A 22,598-nucleotide genomic window follows, 5' to 3' on the forward strand; every position below is an offset into this window, starting at 1 on the left:
AAACTATTGTCCACCTCACTCCCTCACTCAGACTGACAGAATGAACAATGAACAGTCGGTGTGTACACTTTCCCCAATAGAAGTGAACACTGTACCTTTGGGAGTCCTGCTGCATGTTTCATTTGCTCCCCACCAACTGAAGCAGTCTGCCCACGGCAGAGGTGATTGGAAGGAAGCAAACAGGTAGTACAGACTGTAGCCAATGATGGAGCTGTAGGAAATGTTGGCAATTATAACCAGAAGGACCATGGTGATTCCAACACCTTAAAATAGACAAAAAGAATTGGATATAAATTGAGAACTATTGACTTAATATAAATTCCATGACATAGTTTCAGTTGGTCAAACAAATGACTGTGTCTTGCTACAGTCACTTTCCATGGAGATCAGTGAGACTGTTCAGGCTGGCCATATCTGAAAGAAATGTCACTGCCTCAACTCATTCTGGATCAGGGTCATTGAGCTGCAACATTGATTAGAGACACTCTGACATAAGGAGGTGTGTGAAATATGGAGGTAATTTTATTTAATACGAGGCTTGAGTGGGAAAAACCAATGCTTCAAACTTAATTAAGAACTTTGAATAACCATGAATTAAACTGACCAATAAACAGGTGTGAGCTGTAAATGGGTAAACTGGCAGTGAAACAGGTGAGCGTTTTGAAGGAAATTTTTGGTAGAAGGAAAAAATGATTTTCCTAAAAAGACAAAACAAAATCACTTTCGCAGCGTATCATAGTTTCATGGGAAGAGTACATCAATAATCACATCCTACAGTAATAAATGTCATCACAAAATGTTTAATATCCCAGTTAGACCACCAACATAACTAAATTACCCAAATGAATGTTATTCAAGACAAAAGCAATTCAAACCAACCTTTACCACGAACAGAAAGTAACTTCATTTATTGTGAATATACTACTGTGCAACTTAAATTCTCCTGCTTTAAAAGACTGAATATACACACACCCGTTCACAATTAAGCCACAAAAAAAGACTGATGGTTTGACACAAATATAATGTCAAAATAGACAGAAAAAATCAATTTTATGAAGATGGAAGAAATAGTGGAATGTTAACATTTTATATTGATTTATTACAGGAGTGCAAGAGAGGACAAGTATAATTGTACACGGAAACCAAAATTGTGTCTTGTTCAGAAATGAATTAGTTTTTAATCTTGTAAGGAAACGTAGGAGAACAAATAGGAATAAAACTGAAACATCTCCATGACCCAAAGGTTTTCACCCCGATGAGATTACAGGAAGCTGGTGGGAAAATTTTGGATGTTTCTTCTCAGCTTTAATCATTCCCACTTACTAGAGAATTTGAATGATACAGAGAGAGGGAGATTGCACAATTTGCCTTCCAACTTTTTCCTTGAGTTTGCTTTTTCCTTTTAATAATGTTCCTCCAGGACATTGCGATTGCATGGAGATAACTGCAGTTTAATTAACTTGAGCCACTTAAGTTGATCTGATCATAGAAACACCACACCTGGATCTTGTTTAAACTGTCAGTTGTCCATTTACTCCCGGCTTCACATTCCCATATTCATTCTCCACATCGATGCTTTCTCTTGAAAAGTTTTATTTACTGACCTTAAACCTTTACAACCTGTTACATATAGTACTGACTTAAAGATTTCCACTTTTATTTTTCAATTGTCTGCATTTGTAATAACAAGCTGCTTTAAAATGACTGATTTTTTCAACAATTATGGGATTGCGTTCCCACTGTTGGATGTTCTTTACCTTCATAGGGATTGATCATGTGACATTGAAAACACTTCGAAACGGTGCTTAGTGTGATTTTTCCATTTAGGTTGCTGTAGTTTTCATGCATGCCCTCCCCTGAAGCCAATGGGCTGAATCCCCTCACCCAGCTTACTCCATAGAGCATTAGTTTCCCCCTGAATGAATACTCACTTCTGTTTCCAAAGTTCCATTTGCCTAAGAACTTTGTTATGGATCAGGCCAGACCCCCTCAAACATTTCAAGAAGGTAGTTCAGACCCTAACTTTTCTAGTTGTTTTGAGCAGGTGTAAAGTGGATATTCCAGAAGTGATGCAACTAGCCAAAAACCCTTGGTCTTAAATAAAACAGAATTTATTTACTGAGTACCAAATGATACACAAACAAAAGACAACAGAATACAGAATAACTTAACCTAATCGAAAGCCCAACAGACTATCCCAAATTAATGATGCTGCACTAAATTCCTGCAACAATCCCCATAAACACCCTTTGGCAAAAAAGGTAAAATAAAACACAGAGTCTTACAGGAGAGAGAAATTCAGCAAGGAACACCTTCTTCCATATAGCTGTTTCTATTGGATTCCCAGCTAACAACTGACTCAGCAGCTCTCAACAGCCAGACTACTTGCTAAAACCAAACCAAATCAGAGGAAAGCTGAGCTGGGCTGGGAGAACTGGCCACTCTCCTTTCATTGTACAACTGCTTTATTTTATATAACTTAAAAGCTGCTTCAAGTAGATAAACACAGACATCTCAACAACTCCGACTCGTTACAGCAAGGACAACACAATCTTGTTAAAGGAGCAGTATGGTCACACCTTGCACTGATACCTTGAGGATTAAATCCTCCCTGGCTTGTGAAATGCTTGACAAGGATTCATCTGCCGTCCAGACTACAATCTGATTATGAATCAACTCTGCCTTCAATTCTCACAAGAGCATTTCAGTATCTGCTTATAAAGATCCTTCATAAATAAACATACACTTTGCCCTGGCCTCTGTTTTCTTCGTTTAGACTTTGCTGCCTCACAGCACCAGAGACCTGGGTTCAATTCCTGCCTCAGGTGACTGACTGTGTGAAGTTTGCACATTCTCCCCGTGTCTGCGTGGGTTTCCTCCGGGTGCTCCGGTTTCCTCCCACAGTCCAAAGATGTGCAGGTCAGGTGAATTGACCATGCTAAATTGCCCGTAGTGTTAGGTGAAGGGGTAAATGTAGGGGAATGGGTGGGTTGCGCTTCGGTGGGTCGGTGTGGACTTGTTGGGCCGAAGGGCCTGTTTCCACACTGTAAGTAATCTAATCTAATCTAATAGTGACAATTTGACAGAAACTGAAACTTAGGTCCAGTGTTTGTTCTACTTCTTCAAGTGATGCTGCACTCTCACTAATCCACTGTCTTGTTAATATGTCATCTGTAATGTTTTCCATAAAGTACTGACATTATCTTTGTTATTTATTATGTAATTCTGAAGTAGTTCTGTATCTATTGAAACTATTCTTCCATTCCCCAGTTTCTACATCTAGTGGACTCCCTCTGCTCAGGGAGGTTACTTCAAGGTGTATTAGGTGGACCCTTGTGCTTCTCCTGAGCTCTGCAGCTCTTCCTGGGTCTGTTGCATCATCTTTCCAACACCCCATTTAATCAAGACACTTTTGGGTCTCTGCACATGTTGCTCAGCTATTGGCTGCACCCACAGTGCTACCAACATTCTTTTATGATTTTCTGCGCCACAAGGTTTACGTCAGATGCTAACTTTGTTGCTTCTTGTTTATCTATCCACTGCCACCGTATTTTATTGTACTCTTGAGTCTTTGGAAAGTTCAGGCTCCCAAACTAATACTGCTGGAGTTCAAAACACTATCTGTAAGAACTCCTTATTTGTAGCTTAATCTATGCAGACATCATCCTCACACAAAGTTAGAGTTTCTCCTCTCTTCTAGCTCTCACTGTTTAATCATATAAATTGCCCTTTACCTTGATGGATAATATTTATCCAAATGTCACTCCAATGTCCCATCTGCTCTGACAGATAGAATGAAAACTTGGCAAGTTGCTGGTTCAAAGAAGTGCAGCTATGATGAAAGGTGTCAGTTTATACATACCTCAAATATTTTTTAGAGTTTGGATTTTAGAGTTGCTTACTTTTCTGGAGGTTTCAAAAAAATCAACTTGGTCAGACAGTCTTTCCAGAAAAGTGACCAAATCTTATGCAATTTAGAGAGCAGGAGCTCACTAGAGTGCTAATAGATTGTTTTTTTTACTGTGGTGGTTTATAACAGGGTGGGCGAAATGTGAATGTCATTGACTTACTATATTTCAGGAAAACAATCAAGAATCATGTAGCAGCCTCCTAGCTGCTAAAACACAAATAGATTGCTAACTTGGCCAAACAGCAAAGAATGCTGGGTATATTAGTGAAGTAAAGCTCTGAAACCACAAAATCCACGCACCAGACACAGTGCAAAGACAGCAGCCAGGTGTTAATGACATTAGCAATAATTATTCTGGATAGACGTACCCCCCCCCCCCCCCCCCCCAACAATTTATCTACTAAACAAAGGACAGCCCTGAGAGAAAGACACCAGGTCCTGGCAAGAGGCAGAGACCAGCTGACCAGAGAGGAGGAAAGCAGGTTTGCTGACACAGAAACAAAACCACAAAGAGCGCAACTGTGTAAATTTACAAAAGACTCAGGAAGCATTGTAACCTTAAGGTGCCAAATAAGATTAGGGATAGTACATTTTGCAACTTTATTCCTAATGCAGCTGGGACTGTTTTGCATTGGTACTGGCTTGTTTTCATATTGATTTGACCGCTTCAGTATTGTGGGACACCTGGGCAAATTCATTCATAAATTCTGGTTGGAGTTGGCCAAATTTATCTTAAAGAGAGACAATTAAAGTTTAGGAAACCCAGAGTTTGAAAGCTTTTGGATATATTAGAGGAGACCTCATTGGAGCTAAAAGCAAATCCAGTTTCTCTTCTGAAAATGAGATTTTTCAGGGTAATTAAGTTGACAGTTACCTCTGTGTAAAAGTTTAATTTGTGCATCTTCCAAGTCAGGAATATTTGATTTGAACTATTCAGGCTATTAGAAGCTGAGAAAATATAAGCTCTCAGTTTTGTGAGCATTCATATAAGAAGAGATTATGGTTCATAGGACGGAATGGAATGAATCAGTTAAATCCAATTAAACATTTGATAGCAAGAGTTAGTTTCTCTAGACTTGAATTGCTCTAATGTTGGGAAATTCCTGAGACTTTGTTTTGCTATCTGTTTTAAGATCTTTCTAACTGTTTTCTGTGTCTAGCTAACTTGGTATCTTTTTCCTATTTTCATCTTTTGTGTAATAAACTTCTCTTCTGTTGTTAAATAAACTCTGCAGCCTTGTGTCATTGTTTCCAGTCACTGATCATTGTGTTAGCTGCAATAGAAAAATAATGTGATCTCTCAGGACAGATTTCCTTCAGGGATCTGATTTGTCCTGTCATACCATCAGCTGGGATCATAATACAGGAGAGATGCCCCTTGTATCTTAACTAGTATTTACCAATCAGGCAGTACAACTATAAAGGTGATCCGTCCATTATATTTGACTAGTTATTTTTGAGCTTGTATGAACAAATTGTTTGTCACATTGCCTCACCTTACAATAGTTAATACACTTGAAAGCTTTCACTTTGTTGTAAATTCTGTGATCATAGAAACAAAGTGAAAGGTATCTTTCCAAAAAAAAAATTCGTAATAATAACTATTCTTTCTCAGCAGTGTTAAATGAAAACATTATCAGCATTAATATTGGATAGTAGATAACGTGTTGTCCAAGTATTGGATCTAATGTCTCATTAAATTTGGGTGAAGTTAATAAAGAACACTGAACGGAACTTAACATAGGTGACAGTAGTCTGCCCAGCAGCTAAAGTGTCAAGGAGAGACTCATGTCACCTCTTTTCAGGTAAGCATCTCATATTATGTGTCAACCATTTAACAGGGCCTCCAGATGATCAAATATCAGCAGCTCTCCATTGTTCGGCAGAGGTACATTGCAGCTGCTACCTGCTACAGGCCATACACTCACTTCAAGCCCAGTATCACTGAGGTACCCAGTGGCAGGGAACATGAGTAATGGTGGGAGATGGGTCATGAGGTTGGGGTCAGGAGTCTGCTCAGGTGATCCAGGACTTCTAGGACTGTTGCAGAAATATTGATATGTTTTGGTGAGTATACATAAAACTTGAAATGTGGAAGCTGAACTTAAACCTAGTCCAACTCTGCAATTTGCAAACTGCAGAGATGGAACAGACAGTATTCATGCAGCCAGGCCTTGGACTATCAAATTCCTGTTGAAATCAGACAGGCATAGAATTGCCTGGTCCAGTGCTAATGGCCACACTGTTTCAGAAGAACCGCTGTTTCCACCTCCAGTGAAGCTTCTTTGTTGGAAGAGTGTTACACTAACTTGGTGGCACCAGCTCAGTAGAAGCCAGAGACATAAAGCAACAAGGACAGCTCTTGACAGTTGAAGGTTCAAAACCATGCTCTAACACTTCCAAAGATGGAAAACAGTTACCTCATTTGATCTTCCTGCCCCCACGTGATACCAGTATTGGACATGGGCCACAGAATCTTTGAGAAGGGCACTAAGATGGGGATAAAAGTGGGAACCTGGAGCCCCAGCTTTGCTTTATGCACCTTCTTTAACAGCATCTCCAAACAGCGCCTCCAACTGGCAGCTGAGCTGTACAGCATCTCCAACTCCTTGTACCTCGAGGCAAGCATCACCAGACTGACCAGACCCAGGGAGACAACGTCAACGTGACAAGCCGAAGACAGAAACAGCCCTGGGAGGGGAAGTCCAAAGTCAATGACTGCAGATCCTGAAAAATTAGCCAACCCTCAAAGAGCAGGGACCAGCCTGTCCCAGCCACTGTGAACAGGTATTTGCAGATTTTTCAGACAAACAGTTCAAAGACAGGGATAGAAACCTGTGAACAGGATATAGTTAATCCTTGGAATCAGGTGTCAGATGTTGATAGCTAGTGTAGGTTTGAGGCAGTTTACCTAGAGACTTATTATTTATTGAAGATTCCTGTGAAGCAATTAAAAGAGTTTGAGGGAGTTTAATTAAAGAATAATAGTAGAGTCTGACGACTGGTTTTTTCGTTGATAAAGTGTTCGTTGTGTTGGATCTTTCTCTGCCTCTTGTCCCCTTTGTCTATCACACTGAGCAATGTGCCTGAGTTGAAAAGGATTACCGTAAGCTGATCAAAGTTAGTCAGGTTACACTTACCCACCCTAACCCAATACAACAGGGGGAAGGAAATGAAGGTGATCAGCAGCAAAGACAGAGGCTTACATTCAGTTCCCTCCCCGATGCCAGGTCCTTCAATCAGGCATGGGGTACCTTCGAATGATGGATTCCACCCCCAGGAGTCTGCTCGCAACCCCAAAAAAAGAGTTGCTTCTTGGATTTGCTGCACGGTGCTTCCCTTGCCAATCACTGGGTAAATACAAGTGGCAGTGTAATTAGGGTGGCACGGTGGCACTGTGGTTAGTGCCGCTGCCTCACAGCGCCAGAGACCCGGGTTCAATTCCCGCCTCAGGCAACTGACTGTGTGGAGTTTGCACGTTCTCCCCGTGTCTGCGTGGGTTTCCTCCGGGTGCTCCGGTTTCCTCCCACAGTCCAAAGATGTGCAGTCAGGTGAATTGGCCATGCTAAATTGCCCGTAATGTTAGGTAAGGGGTAAATGTAGGGGGTATGGGTGGGTTATGCTTCAGCGGGTCGGTGTGGACTTGTTGGGCCGAAGGGCCTGTTTCCACACTGTAATGTAATCAATTAGATCCTCTGTGCGGAATAACTGCCCAATGAAGAGCTCCGTTGGCAGCAAGGTAGGGGGAAGGCCATCCATGAGCTTCCCCATCCCAGACCTTTGCAGAGGTTAGAAGACAGTGAGTTTCCACTTGACTTTGTGCCCCCATACCACTGACCACTGACCACAGCCTCAGCTGACTGTCACTTCACACTTTACACCTGGATTAATCCATTGTGCAGCATGTCTGAATGTAGACACTCCGACCAGGATCAGCTCAACTCTCATCTGTTCAAAAATGTAACCAATATATGAGCTGAGTACTGCGACTCATTTATATTGTTGTTAAGCTCATTCGCCGAATAAACACTGACCTTGTAACATGGGCACAGCTTTCCACACTCCAATGGGTCCGAGACTGGCAAACTGGCCAAAGGAGCATTCCAAGAAAACCATTGGCATCGCAACAAGTGCCAGCATGAGAGAGTAGGGAATCAGGAACACACCTGGAAAATATAGGGAAAGAACACAATGAGGGAAAAATCACCCATTGACACTGAGCTTCATTGTTGGCGCAAGATGGATTGTGTTAAAATTTACCCTGAAACCTCTCCAAAACTCTGTTGGGTCTGTCCATCGTTCCATTTTTTACAATTTATTCATGGGTTGAGGCTGTCGCTGGTTAGGCCAGCAGTTATAGCAAATCCCTAATTGCTCAGAAGGTAGTTAAGAGTCAACCACATTGCTGTAGATCTGGATTCACATGTAGGCCAGACCAGGTAAGGACCACAAATTTCCTTCCCTAAAGGAGATCAGTGACCAGAAAAGCTTTCCCTGACCATCAGCAATGGTTTCATGGTCATAATTAGACCCTTATTTCTGGATTTTTATTGAATTCAAATTCAATTACCTGCGGTGGTGGGATTCATACCCAAGTCCCCAGAACATTACCTAAGTGTCTGGATTAATAGCCAAGCAATGAAACCACTGGGCTATTGCCTACCCTATTTGATCTGATCCCACACACAAAAAAATCTCTATTGTCTTCTTTATTTGACTGGGATTATTCTCTGATGTTATGGGTCTGAATGTACATTAACACATGGAAGATGAAGAGCTCTCAGCTGCAGCTCCGAAGGTTACTCCATGAATTCTGGCACATAGGAATTCCCACATTGTCACATTCACAAACTTGATAAGCATGTTTTTTTTTGCTTCTTTACACAATGGTGTTGTGACATTTTTGCCAGTGTGTTCTTGGTTTCCATTGATGTAATTTATGACAAGCAAGCACATGATCTTTATCCTGCTATTTCTTTGAGAATGAAGAATTTAGGAAGGTTGCACTCAACTCTTACAGGCTTCCTACTATCCAGTCAGGCAGAACTGTGCTTGGCAACATTCCCCCACAGAGAGTGGAGGGGAAGGCAGAGTCTTTGTTGGGGCAGTTGGATCTTCATGTGTTCCCAGAGTTTCTCTGGAGAGGAAGTAGAAATGAGGTCAGGATTGTCCTGTCTACTCTATAATGCTGATTGATATCTACTTCTGTAACATGAACTGTGATGGTTGTTGACTTGAAATTTCATTTATGGTTTGTCTTTAGATGCTTTTTTGAGTTCAACTTCCAATTTAAATTGAGTGAATGAGCTGGCTATCTGTACAACAGTTAGTCTTGGGCATGACTAGAGAGTGCCTTTAGAATGTCCTGTATGTCACATGGGCACAGCAGGGTATTATCTATCAGGTGTAAGGTTTTGAATCCATGTGGTCTTGAAGCAATTTTTTTTTCTTAACAGAGGTGCTGGTTTTGGACAAGTACACAAGAGTGGGTATTCATTTTCATTGCAGCTCTCAGCATCATGGTTTCCGAGTGTTCACTTTCATGCCAAGTCTGACATTTCAATCACCAAGGGTGACATTGTTGACTTTAGGAGGGGCAATCCAGATGATTTCACTGTGATCTATTTGGGTGTTACCTCTGTCAACTGGGGTTAACCTTCCAGATTGGAGGATGAACACTGACAAGTTGTATATGCTGCTGGTATTGGATGGGCAGGTGATGCCTTGGTGATTGTGAAAATCAAACAGGGTTAGGGTTTGTATTAGTATAAATCATATAGATTTATATTTATTTTGTTATTTTTAAATGGCATAAATTGTCTCGATATGTTCACTGCCCATATCTCCTTCCTTCAGTTATTAATCTGAACAGTATGGAAACGGCATCTTGAAAGTTTGGTCGTGAAATTTTCTTCACCTTGAGATCAACCTGATCAATTGAGCATATAGCCAGCATTGTGTTCTGCAAGACTACATTTCTCTGAGAGATGGGTCTCATTCAGGGCTGCTCTGTTAGTGTCTAGTCCGGCTCACTCGTGGCCCACCAGGGAGAAGTGTCATTGAGGTCAGTGCCCTCTGAGTCAGACAGTGTCCTCCTGTTTGAGAAGGAAAGCTTCAGAATTTATTTTTACTCCTTCCCCATTCCACCTTTTGAAGGTAGCTTGCTGCTTCTCTGTTGCACATTGGCTGGTGTCAAAGAGATGTGACAAGCCAACTGAATATTTGGAAAATGAACAGTGGTTCAGGTCTCTCTCCAATTCAGCAGCAAGAAGTGCTGTGCTTTGAAAAGACTGATTTTCTTGTTACTTCTTTCATTGCTGTTAAACTGACAATTACAAATCTAACCGCAGTGCCTGACTGAAGAGATTAATAACTGAAGGAAGAAGATACTGGACAGTAAACATATCTGGACAGTTCATGATGTTTAAAAATAACAAATAAATATAAATATATGTGATTTATCAGTCTGTAAGTTAGCTTGCCAAGCTTGAAAGGTTGTTTTCAGACATTTTGTCACCATACTAGGTAACATCATTAGTGAGAGTCTCTGGTGAAGGGTGGTATGACCCCCCTCTCTATTTATAGGTCTTGGTTTCTTACAATAGGTGATGTCATTTCCAGTTTTTTTTTCAAAGGAAGGTAGACAGGGACTAAATTGATTTGTTTATTGATAGAGTTCTGGTTAGAATACCATGTTTCTAAGAATTCTTAGCTGAAAATGTGTTGCTGGAAAAGCGCAGCAGGTCAGGCAGCATCCAGGGAACAGGAGAATCGACGTTTCGGGCATTAGCCCTTCTTCAGGAAACGTCGATTCTCCTGTTCCCTGGATGCTGCCTGACCTGCTGCGCTTTTCCAGCAACACATTTTCAGCTCTGATCTCCAGCATCTGCAGACCTCACTTTCTCCTCTAAGAATTCTTATGCATGTCTTTGTTTTACCTGTCCTAGACTGTGTGTGCTGTTCCAGTCAAAGTGGTGTCCTTCTTTGTCTGTATGTATAGAAACCAGTGATAGTACAAATCTTCTGAAAAATCACTAATATGTGATTTATATTAAAACCAACGCTAACACTATTCAATTTCCACAATTGCAAGGAATAAACAAATATGTATAACAATAAAACAGTTGTTTGACAATTCCCTAGCACAAAAAAATACAGATTGTACACAAGATGGAGAGTTCTGGAGAAACTCATCAGGTTTGGCAGCATCTGGACAGTGAAAAACAGAGTTAACGTTTTGAGTCCAGTAACCCTTCACAGATCTCGTGTATACATACTGCCAAATCTGCTGAGTTTCACCAGTACATTTTGTTTTGTTTTAGATTTCGTGACAATACCTCCCCCGTTTCTGTAAGCCAGGTACGGGAATCTCCAGACATTGCCCAGACCCACAGCATAGCCGATCATCGAGAGCAAGTAGTCAGTCTTTGAGGACCAGTTACCTCTCTCCACATTCTCATCACCTTCATCTACACGTTCATTAGTAGCATTCTGGAAAGACAGGAAATGGCTGACTTAGAAACAAATCTTTCTTGGACAAGAACTCAAGTAAAACGTTTGCCCCATTATATAAATACTATTTTTTCAACTTACCAAAATTGTCTCAAAGTCTGGAAACCCCACAGAGAGATACTACAATTCACAATGGCAAAAGTCCCCAAATTCATGAGCAACCACTCAGGGTTTTAAATCAGTTGCCTGCCATATTTTGATAAAATACTCACCATGTCCTCTGGAGTTTGTGTTTGATGGTCATTCGACAAGGACTCGGATAAAGCCAAGTCTGTGTGCGCCATTTTTCAATGCCACTGAACAATTCTTCCACAATATTTAGGGATGGGATGTAAATATGGAAGAGCACTTTCTTTCAAAGACAATTCAGCTGCCCATCAGGAATAATGAAACTTCTTCAGTCAGAATCTCATTAAGCTAGTTTGTTGGAGTTCTTTAAGTAACCTGGCCTATGGATAAAGGTGAACTGGTGGCTGGTGGAATTGCATAAGGTATTTCATAAGGTGCCTCAGCAAAGGTGCTCTGTTTGAAAGGAGTGAGAAGTTCCTCTGAGGTCACTGACAATAATTCCAGAGATAACCAAGTTCTCAGAGGGTTACAGCTGGTGCTTGATCAATCTGCAGCTGAAAACTTTCTACTGCAGATTATTTGCATTTGCTTCAAAATGTTCAGTAGCAAATCGCTCTTATTCCTAATCAAGAGGTTTTGGCAGATGGCAATTTTGAAATGGATAACACCAGGTGAGTAATTGGGAAAGTAGGCTGCAGAACCTTAAAAATGCTCCCTCCTAAATGGAACACTCCATTTTGGTGAGAGATTATCCACTGGCTCCCCAAGTTAATTTGCATTGCAAATTGTCTTTCAAAATTTTATTTTACTCGCATTATACTTCCTGAGACTCTCTGCTCCAGTTACACCAAGGCTGTCTGCTCCAGTTACTCTGATAGCCTCTGCTCCAGTTACTCTGATAGCCTCTGCTCCAGTTACACTGAGACAGTCTGCTCTTTGCAGTGTAAAATGCAATAAAAAAGAAAAATATTAAAAATTCAGAGAAATGTAATTTCATTTTTCCCTTTAAGATTCAAACAGTGAGTTCTGAATCTCATCAATGAGAGGGGACCACCCTATTCCCACGTATTTGCATATGAGACCAGAAGTCACCTCAGTTGTGCACAGCTCCAAATTCTCCCTGATTTACTGAGAAATTAGGCGATACCATTTTCAGTCTTGATAGTCGGAGTGCCTGCTGAGGGACAGCAGTTCATAATTTGCTTCTCTGAGCCTTCACCTTACTCTGCCTGCAGCACAATATCCCAGCATGCTCCATGGACAGTGTCATCTTCCACTCTGTGTTTCACGCAATCAGCATTGGCCAACAGCTAGTCTCACCACATCATCAGGACTGCATTTAGACTAGCTCTCACACTTTTACAGGACATTAACGAGGAGCTCAAGGATGCTTCTGACTTACTTACTTCTCCAGGTTTCTTTGAGCACAGGAGGTATCTCATGGATGTTTACACGATGCACCTTGAACAATTGAAATGTGGAGTTTATTCATGGAACAGCTACTGCGTGTCCTAATAAGAATGTATCTGTCAGGCAGGGAAGAAGTGGTCGAGCGAGGGAGACATGGTTTACCAGAGAAGTTGAATCTCTTGCCAAGAGGAAGGAGGAGGCTTATGTTAGGATGAGACATGAAGGCTCAGTTGGGGCACTTGAGAGTTACAAGTTAGCCAGGAAAGACCTAAAGAGAGAGCAAAGAAGATCCAGGAGAGGCTATGAGAAGTCTTTGGCAGATAGGATCAAGGAAAAACGTAAAGCTTTCTATAGGTATATCAGGAATAAAAGAATGACGAGAATAAGATTATGGTCAATCATGGACAGTAATGGGAAGTTGTGCGTCAGAGGAGATGGAAAAGCGTTAAGTGAATATCTTTTGTCAGCATTCACAGAGGAGAATACTGAAATACAGGCTACGAGATTAGACAAGATTCAGGTTCACAAGGAGGAGGTGTTAGCAATTCTAGAAAGTGTGAAAATATGTAAGTCCCCTGGGCCAGATGGGATTTATCCCAGGATTCTCTGGGAATCCAAGAAAGAGATTGCAGAGCCTTTGGTTTTGATCTTTATGTCGGCATTGTCTACAGAAGCAGTGACAGAACACTGGAGGATAGCAAATGTTGTCCCCTTGTTCAAGAAGAGGAGTATTGACAACCCTGGTAATTATAGACCAGTGAGCTTTACTTCAGTTGTCGGCAAAGTGTTGGAAAGGATTATAAAAGATAGGATGTATCATCATCTCGAAAGGCATAAGTTGATTAGGGATAGTCAACACGGTTTTGTGAAGGGTGGGTCATGCCTCACAAACGTGACAACATCCTTGTAAACCCTTTGTGAACCCTTTCAAAGTTACAACATCCTTTCGTTTGGAGGGAGACCAGAATTGAATGCAGTATTTCAAAAGTGGCCTAACTAATGTTCTGCATAGCCCTAACATGACCTCCCAACTCCTATCTCAATGCTGTGACCAATAAAGGCAGGTGAACAAAACACCTTCTTCATTATCCTACCTACCTGTGACTCAACTTTCAAGGAGCTATGAACATGCAATCCAAAGTCTTTTTCTCCAGTAACTCTCGCCAGGACCTTACCATTAAGTGTAGAAGTCCTGCCCCGATTTGCCTTTACAAAATGCAGCACCTCAAATTTTTGTAAATTAAACTCTAAATGCCACTCCACAGCCCATCAGCCCATCTGATCAAGGTCCTGCTGTACTCTGAGATAACCTTCATTACTATCCATTACACCAACTGCATGGTGGCTCACTGCAACAGGGACCTGGATTCAATTCCCCCCACCTCGGGTGACTGTCTGTGTGGAGTTTGCACATTCTCCCCGTGTCTATGTGGGTTTCCTCCGGGTGCTCTTGTTTCCTCCCACAGCCCTAAGACATGCAAGGTGAATTGACTATGCTAGATTGCCCATAGTGTTAGATGCTTTAGTCAGGAGTAAATGTAGGGTAGGGGAATGGGTCTGGTTGGGTTACTGTTCAGAATGTCGGTGGTGATTTGTTGGGCTGAAGGGCCTGTCTCCATGCTGTAGGGATTCTAATCTAACAACCAAATTATTTATATAAATGATGAAAAGCAGTGGACCCAGCACCGATCCTTGTGGCTTACCTCCACTCTTTTAAATAAACAGTGTAAACAGAAAAAGCTTTGACAATGCCCCCATCAGATATTCCCAGAACAGGGACAGCACCGGGTAAAGCATAAAGCAAAGCCAACTCTGCTCTTTCAGAACAGAAGATGAAGCTGCTTTGACTTTGTTAAACAAAAATAGGAACCCTATTACTCTGGGGAAGAACAAAAATAAACAAACAAATAAAAAATGGCTTTCCCTTGAATCCACATCCACCAACCTCTTTTGGGCAAGGACTACATGGGGACAAGGTAAAAATAAACTCAGGCAAAATCAAAGTAAACAAATAAATAAACAACTAAATAAATAAATCCCCTCTTGAATGGTTCAAAATCCAGAGGAAGTTCTACTGCACATTTCGGTGAAAAATAAAATTCCCCTCACGCTGATCCCCCTCTGGGACAGGGACAGTATGGAGTTCAAATAAAAACCCCTGCAACTCTTCTGAGGAATCCAAAATCAGAACAAAGTGAATATAAAACAGCCCTCTTTCTGCGGCACCAAGCCGAAAACAAAAGCAAACTCAAAAGGAGTAAACAGAAAGTTATACAACAGAAACAATGAACTCAATCAGAATATTATTATCCAAGTTGATAATGCACTCCAGACCGCACAGCTTCAAAGGCCTTGACTGTGTCAGTGAGCACTGCCTGCTCCCTCTCTGGGGGTTCCCAAGCACGGATGTAACCACGGAAAAGGGGCAGTTGGGAGTGATGAGCCCCTCTTGTGCCCACTGCCTGTTGATGGCCATCTTGGCTGGGCCCAGGAGCAGAGCCACGAGATGGTTCATAGACTTGTCCACCCCTCCCTTCACCAGATGCCCGATCAGGAGTGTGGGGCTGAAGTGCAACCAAAATGTTAACAGCAGCTCCTTTTCGAAGGGGCTGCAGACAAATACACTGGACATATCAGCGGAAGACCTGTCTCCTCCAGGCCACAGACGTGCACGCAGGGCCGACACTTGGTGAACTTGCTCAGTCTCCTGCTGCAAGGGACCCTTGTGTGCAGCTCTCTCCACCCCAGCTCCCCGATGTAAGAGGGGAACACCACTTTGCAAAGGGGCCCTCCACTGGGGATCTCTGCAGTTAGAGGGCAAACATTATGCCAAAGCATGTCCAGACGTGGGCATGGCAGTGGAGAGTGTGCAGCGCCCACCTAGATAAATAATGGCATCACACCATTCGAAAGCGCACTGGGAGGTTATCCCTGAGACAGCTCATAGATTGTGGGGCACCAATGTTACAAGGGAAGTTCCGCAGAACGGGGTCAATGTCAGGTTCCGGATGAACAGGGGAATAGTTCATCCGGAAGCCCGCTACACAATGGGGCGCTCGCAAGGTGTCTGTGCCAAGCGATTCCGCCGTCAGGCTCCGCGTCGTGAACCGGAGTTAGACTGACACCTTTGCAGTCAGCTGTTATCCAGTTCCTCTCCGACTCTGGTTGGTCCTGCATACCGGGCTCTCCCCTCCATCGGCCAGTGCAAACCGCCCTTAAGGCGGAACCTGTCCCTGAGCAGCAGCTCCCTGACGAGCTGCCCCACCATTTCCACAGAGGGGAGAGCTCGAGCACGAGCTGACCATGTCCCAGACTGTGGTTTGGTCCAGACAGAAGACAGGCAATTCCCGGAAGATGACCCAGGGCCAGGACCACTCTACAAACAGAAACTGTGTGTCCTATCAGAGGCTGTGTGCCTGATGGGAAAAATACGTTATCAGGGTGCACCACCTTGGAGCTCTTGCTGGAGGGTTCGAAGATGAAAGTCGGGTGTGAAAGCACCTGTCCATCCTCCTCCATCGGGAGATTCTGAACAGCAGTAGCCCCCCCAGAAAAGCTTGCCAAGTTCGGGATAGCATCGACAAAGCTGGGGGAGGGATCAAAGTGACCAGCCGGTACCACAACATGGCGGACACCAGCTGGTTTATGAGCAGCACGTGCGCCCTATAGGACAACACTCCCACCCAACATGCCAGGCGAGTGGTCACCTTGGTTTTAATGCATGCCAATTCACCAGCCAGGATCCCTCAGCTGGAGATAAAAAAAAAACTGCAGCTGCTGGAATCCATGGTGGGCCAGCAGGAGGATGAAAGAACACAGCAAACTGGACAGCATCAGGAGGTGGAGAAGTCAACATATCAGGTGTAACCCTTGAAGGAGTCCTGAAGAAGGAAGGGTTACACTTGAAATGTTGATGATGCTGCCTGGCTTGCTATGCTCTTCCACCATCCTGCTGGTCTACCTAGGATTCCTTGGTTGAGCAATAATGGACTCCCAGATTGAGGGGATGAGTGGTACTCCACCAGCAGGGAGCAAAGGTGGTGGACTGGAAGTCCTGAACACGCGCTCCAGTTGATCCTTGCGGAGAATGTTACAGAGCAGGCCTCCTGGCACTCGCTCATCCTCCGCAGGTCAGCTGGGTCTGTGAACATGAGGGTCACAGCGTCGATGAAAGAACCACCTGCAGCCTCAGCCCACGAAGAGCCAAACCCAAAAGCCGATTACGCAGGAATGGTTCCGTACAAACAGAATAAAGCTAGTCAGACAGGGGTAGCCTCAATGCTCTCCTCTCCCAAAGCACGAGGGCACCATTAGGGACCTGTTGACCTTTACTAGCCACTCCGCAACGGCATACTGAAGTCAGATCCAGGTGAGAAAGTGCGCCTGGAACCCGAACGCTCACAGATTCCCAAGCAGATACTCATTATCCACTTCTGTCCAAGGCCTTGTCCTGATCATGAGAGAGAAAGGCACTTGACAGGCCAGCCCTCTGGGAATAATGGATAACGTCCTGGACAAGTTGGATGCAGTCATGGTTGCTCCGGCCCGGGACAGTGGATCCTGATGGATCATGTGATCCAGCACGGTGAGAGGCGAGTCAAAAGCGCCCTGTAAAAAATTTTGTAGTCTGTGCTGAGGGGGGAGAATGGATGCGAATTATTTAACAAATGGAGGTCCCCTTTGTCAGGCAACAGAGGGATAACAGCCCTGAGCCAAGAATAGGTAGTGAGAAACTCCGCCAGGACCCATGCTTAGTCACCCTACACACACCCCTCCCCCCGCCTCCACCACCACCAACCCAGGATATCCCAGAATGCCCTGAAGATCTCCATGCTCAGCCCATCCATTCCCCAGGACTTGCCCCTGGAAAGAGGGCACTGGTCAGCTCCTCCGGACTCAGAGGGGCATCAAGCTTCTCAGCACCCTCTGAACTGACCAGCGACAGGTCTTCCCACAGACCATCACGAGCTTCCACACTGGACGGATCCAGAAAGAAGAGAGTCCTATAATAGTCCCTCGCTCAGGCCCTGATGCCCTCCGGATCAGAGACGAGGCGTCCATCGTTGGTGAGTAGCACAAGGAGCTGTTGGTGAATCCTGTGCTTTTTCTCCCCCGCGAGTAGACGGAGGGGTACCACAGCCATGATCCCAAAGGAACTGGACTTGCATTCTCACGCACACACGTCCTGGGGCCTGACAAAACACAGATCCCTGAGTGCGGCCCTCTTATCTTCCCATCCCGCCTCCGCAGCCCCCCAACCCCCAGAGCTGACCGAGACTTGTCTCAGGGCCAAGAACCCCCTCAACTCAGGATTTCCACTTCTTCGTCAACAACATGCTCCCCACACCCCCACCCCCATGCATACTACTGACAGAAGACACAGACAGGAGCCTTGCCCATATCCCACTGTGGCCTGAAGAAGGGAATGGCCTCCTGCTTCCTCTTTCAGCTGGTCCAGAACCGACAAAATATTTCCTGGAAGCCCCCAGTCTTGGGTTGGTAAAGTGCCCGCAGTACACTGACCTCACCTTGGCGCTAAACAGAACGAGCTCTGCCCAGACACCTGGTTGTGATCATAAAACAGCACCTGCCGCATGGAGTCCTTCGGAACATGGGAGGCACACCCCCGGAAATGTAGAGGCGGTCAATTCTGGACACTCCAACCACAGGCCTCGCAAAGGTGAAGGCAAAGGAATCAGGTTGGAGATTTCACCAGATGTCTAGCAAATCAAAGCTCTTAATCATGCCCCTTGACATCCTCACCAATGCTGTGCTCCTCTGAGTACAACCACAGTCCCACCTCTCGAGGATGCAAATGACATCTCGTCCATGGAGGAAGATAAGATCACCCTCATCGATGGAGCTGAGAAGAGTAGACACTTGCAGAAAGCAGCACATCTGTTTAGATCCCATCCAGGGCAGGTATACGATCACAAAGTGAAGCACCATGCCCCTAAAACAAATCGAGCAGACGGCCTGCGACATGCTCTCTGACCGTCTAGATCTCTGGCTGAAAACAGGCCAACAAGATAGCCACCCCACCAGAACTGGAGGCCAGGTGACTCACAAGGACCCTTCCCCACCACTACAGGAGCCACCTTGCTTCATCTCCTGAAACAGTATGGATTTCTTGCAGGAGGCCCACCCTGTATACCCGCCACCAAACCCCTCTCCCCCCTCCCCCCCCCCCCACCACCCTGAGGAGCAAAAGGAGAAGAAATCCCTCTACCCCCCGCCCCCCCCACCACCACCCTGAGAAGCAAAAGGAGAAAAAATCTGAAGTAGGCCCTTCCTGCTGCCATTGAGGTTGAGAGTAGCTATGGATATCTTCATGGCTGCAGAATGTGCCACCACTACCCGTTAAAACAATGAAACCAAACTTACTGAGCGGGTGGTGGGACCCCTCTCTCCCTATCACTCCCTGTTGATGCTGCAATGGAGTCCCTGGTACTGCCGCTTCTTGCTCGTGTCCATTCCCAGGGACGCTAATATCTACCAGGCAGACATGCCCATAAGGGTAGAGAATTCCACCGATCTATAGCCAACTGGAGTCTGTCACAGTGACCAGGCATCGCTTGCAAAATTTCCTCAAGTTTCTGATGGGCTTGAGGGGGAGCTCATCGTCAAACACCATGTCACTCTCCGCCCCATCTAACTTGGTGGGGCTCACAACGCATGCGGTGAGTGACTGTGCACTAGGTTCTAGGGCCTGGAATTGTTTGGAACCTGGACACTCTCATTATTAATTTGTGACTGTGGCCTATTTGCTGCCAGCACCCCCCCATCCCACATAAGAATGATCAGGCCTACGCTGGATGTTGTTTGAGAGGGTCCCACAGTCACGATCACACACCCCCGCCTCACTCCCCACCCCCCCTCCCCCAAACCAGGACCAATACCTCCCCTCACACAAACAGCAGGTAATGGAAAAACTAACAGTGTCCCATGAGGCCTCCCCTGTCTGTCTGTTACCTCAGGCAGCCCTGCCCCTACCTTCCACCCAACATATCCATCCAAAATAATACCTCCCCAATGCCCAGAGGCAATAGTCACTGGCAGCAAATAGGCCACAGTCACAAATTAATAATAAGGAGAGGCCCAGGCTCCAAACAGCTCCAGACCATAGACTCCAATACACAGTCAATCACCACATGTGTTCAGGTCCCAGGCAATTAATGACTAGGCCTGAATTCCCTGACTGAAATAGTGGGCCAGGCTCCAGAAACAAGCTTCCTGGGCACCGGCCGAACAGAAGTCCAGGCCAACAGGCTTCTCAAGGCAGCAGCAGCAAGTCCCAAGTTTGAGGCCCACCAGATGGGGACACAGACAGGCAGGCAGGCTGTACCACCCAAGGTCCCAGGCTCTCGACCCCAATCTGCAGCAGGTGTGATTACAGCCATCTTCAACTCACCAAAGGGAAAGACGGGTCACTAGGCTTCCAAAAGCAGCAGCAGCAGAGAATGACAGGTTCCAGTGCCTCCAGAGACTGCAGGCTCCAGGCCTCAACCAACTCCAGCTGCTCTCAGTTGCAACAGGTAATGTCACTTCAACCCCCAAGTTCCAATTATCAGCAGGAGCAGCAGAGTACAGACTCTCAATACATTGCCCTCTACAGGGAAAGTAACCCTCCACCACCATCCTCTGCCTCCTGCCTTCAAGCCAATTTTGTATCCAAATGGCTAGCTGTTCCTGGATTCCATGTGATCTAGCCTTGCTAACCAGTCCACCATGCAGAACTTTTTGTACGTAAAACAGGTTTCATATTGTAATTAGGCAGTAGAAAATTCAATCCCGCTTCTAGCATCACCGAATGTTACATGAGTGCTTGCAGCTATACATGTGGGTTGACTGTGTGTGTGCAATTGTCCCTGCTACATTTCTGCATTGAACAACAGCAGACTGAACCCAGAACCTTCGCCTATATCTATCCCTTAATCAACATGACCAAAACCATTATACTGGTAGATAGCACACTGCTGAAGTCTTAACTGAAGTCAATCTAGACAATGTCCACTGCTCTGCTTTCTTTACTATTTACACAGTAATGTGTATTTTTAAGTAAACGAGTTGCTTCTGAAATACAGGATGTGTCTTCTAGTCTAAAAGATACATCCTGTATTTCAAAAGCAACTGATTACAGCCAGCCTTAAAGATCCAATGTAAACATTAATTCATTAACTTATTGTAACTTTAAACAGAATTTTATAATAATTCAATCTAATCTAATTGGTCTGCTTTTTTAAAATAATCTGAATATTCAATCAGTGTAAATCTTTTAAATGTGTTTTCCCATATTGGTGTATCTTTTTATACTGAGAGAATTTCATTTTATTTATGGTATCATTATTGTAAATTTTGCTGTTTAATATAACATTTCATAAACCACTTTCAATAATATGGTCTTTGAAATGGTATAGTTGACAAATACACATTCTAAAAATTACAAAAAAAAGAACTTGAACTTAAACATCATCTTTAATGACCTGAAGATATTCCAAATACTTAAGGATATTTGAAATTTAGTTGTCGTTGTAATTCTCAAGCAGTCTTTATTCATATGGTCTTGCAAGCTGGGTGACCCTAAAGTAGGCACATCGATCAGGTGGTTACATTGCAATTTATACAGTTCAGTTGAGTCTCTTGGTACTCCCCTTTTACTTCATATCTGATAGTTGTATCGCTCTGTGCAGCTGCTAATCTAATCGGCTTACCACATCTATCTGTGGCCTGTTGTTGGCGTGCAACCCTCCCCCCCCTTGATAGCTGGGTCTTATTACTTTTGCTGATGCAACACTGGGTCTTATTTGGTTATCTTGTTCATACTAACTCCCTATGTGTGTGACAATTGCAACTGTCATGTCAGCACACCTGTTTCTACCAGTCGACCACCTCCCTTTTTGGTTAGTTATTTCTTGGTATACACCCTCATGATACCGCCTTGCGATTTTTGCAGAAGCAAGATACAGCTACTTGTAACTGTTTGTGTGCAAGCATATCTAGCTTAACATACACCCCACCCCCCCAAGACTCAGCCTTCTTATTTTTGCAGAAACAAAAACCTTCGCAAGGGCCTCTCACATAATGTAAAAAATTTCGCAAACAGTTTCCACACAAGCTCCCAAAAACAGCAGTGTGATATCCACCAGTATATTTACTTTTGGTCATGTTGATTAAGGGATAAATATTGGCGAGGACTCTGGGGTTCAGTCTGCTGTTGTTGCAGCAGGAACAATCAGTGATGCTAGTAGCAGGATGGATTTTCTACTGTGAAACTACTGTATGAAACCTGTTTCAGGAACAACAAAAAAAGAATTAACAGAAACAATCAGATACAAAACCAAAACCAACATTTTTGATACAATAAACAGAATTAAAAACACACCAAAGTAGGAACACAAGAAAGAGAGCCAAGAGAAAAGGGGAATGTCCGTACCTTAAAGTCATATCTCCATGAGGTGCCTCCATTCCCGTCTGCTGTCGCCATCCCCCAAACTCACTCCTCTGTCCCTGACATATCACTGCCATTCCAATGCTCCTCCAAAGCCTAAAACTGCTTCAAAGAAAAAAAAAGAGCAAAAGCAAAAATGAAAGAGAAATAGACATAAACTGATGAGCTGTGGGCTCAGCAGCCCAAATGCTGTGGTTCTGCTCTGCCACCATCTTGTGGTCTTACCTCCACAGATTCTCTCCACTGATG

At 44.1% G+C, this 22,598-nt stretch overlaps 1 protein-coding gene across 1 annotated transcript in view; it reads right to left on the reverse strand.

Moving 5' to 3' along the window:
* Positions 1–11,777, reverse strand: part of LOC122557542 (sodium- and chloride-dependent neutral and basic amino acid transporter B(0+)-like) — a 52,495-nt gene extending 40,718 nt beyond the window's left edge. Inside the window, 4 exon segments of the mRNA XM_043705289.1 lie at positions 96–263; positions 7,945–8,076; positions 11,248–11,401; positions 11,635–11,777. Of these exon segments, the coding sequence (XP_043561224.1) occupies positions 96–263; positions 7,945–8,076; positions 11,248–11,401; positions 11,635–11,706 (526 nt within the window). The 5' untranslated portion in view covers positions 11,707–11,777.
* Between the last annotated feature and the right edge of the window lie 10,821 nt (positions 11,778–22,598).

Source organism: Chiloscyllium plagiosum, chromosome 15, assembly GCF_004010195.1.
Source record: "Chiloscyllium plagiosum isolate BGI_BamShark_2017 chromosome 15, ASM401019v2, whole genome shotgun sequence".
NCBI lineage: Eukaryota > Metazoa > Chordata > Chondrichthyes > Orectolobiformes > Hemiscylliidae > Chiloscyllium > Chiloscyllium plagiosum.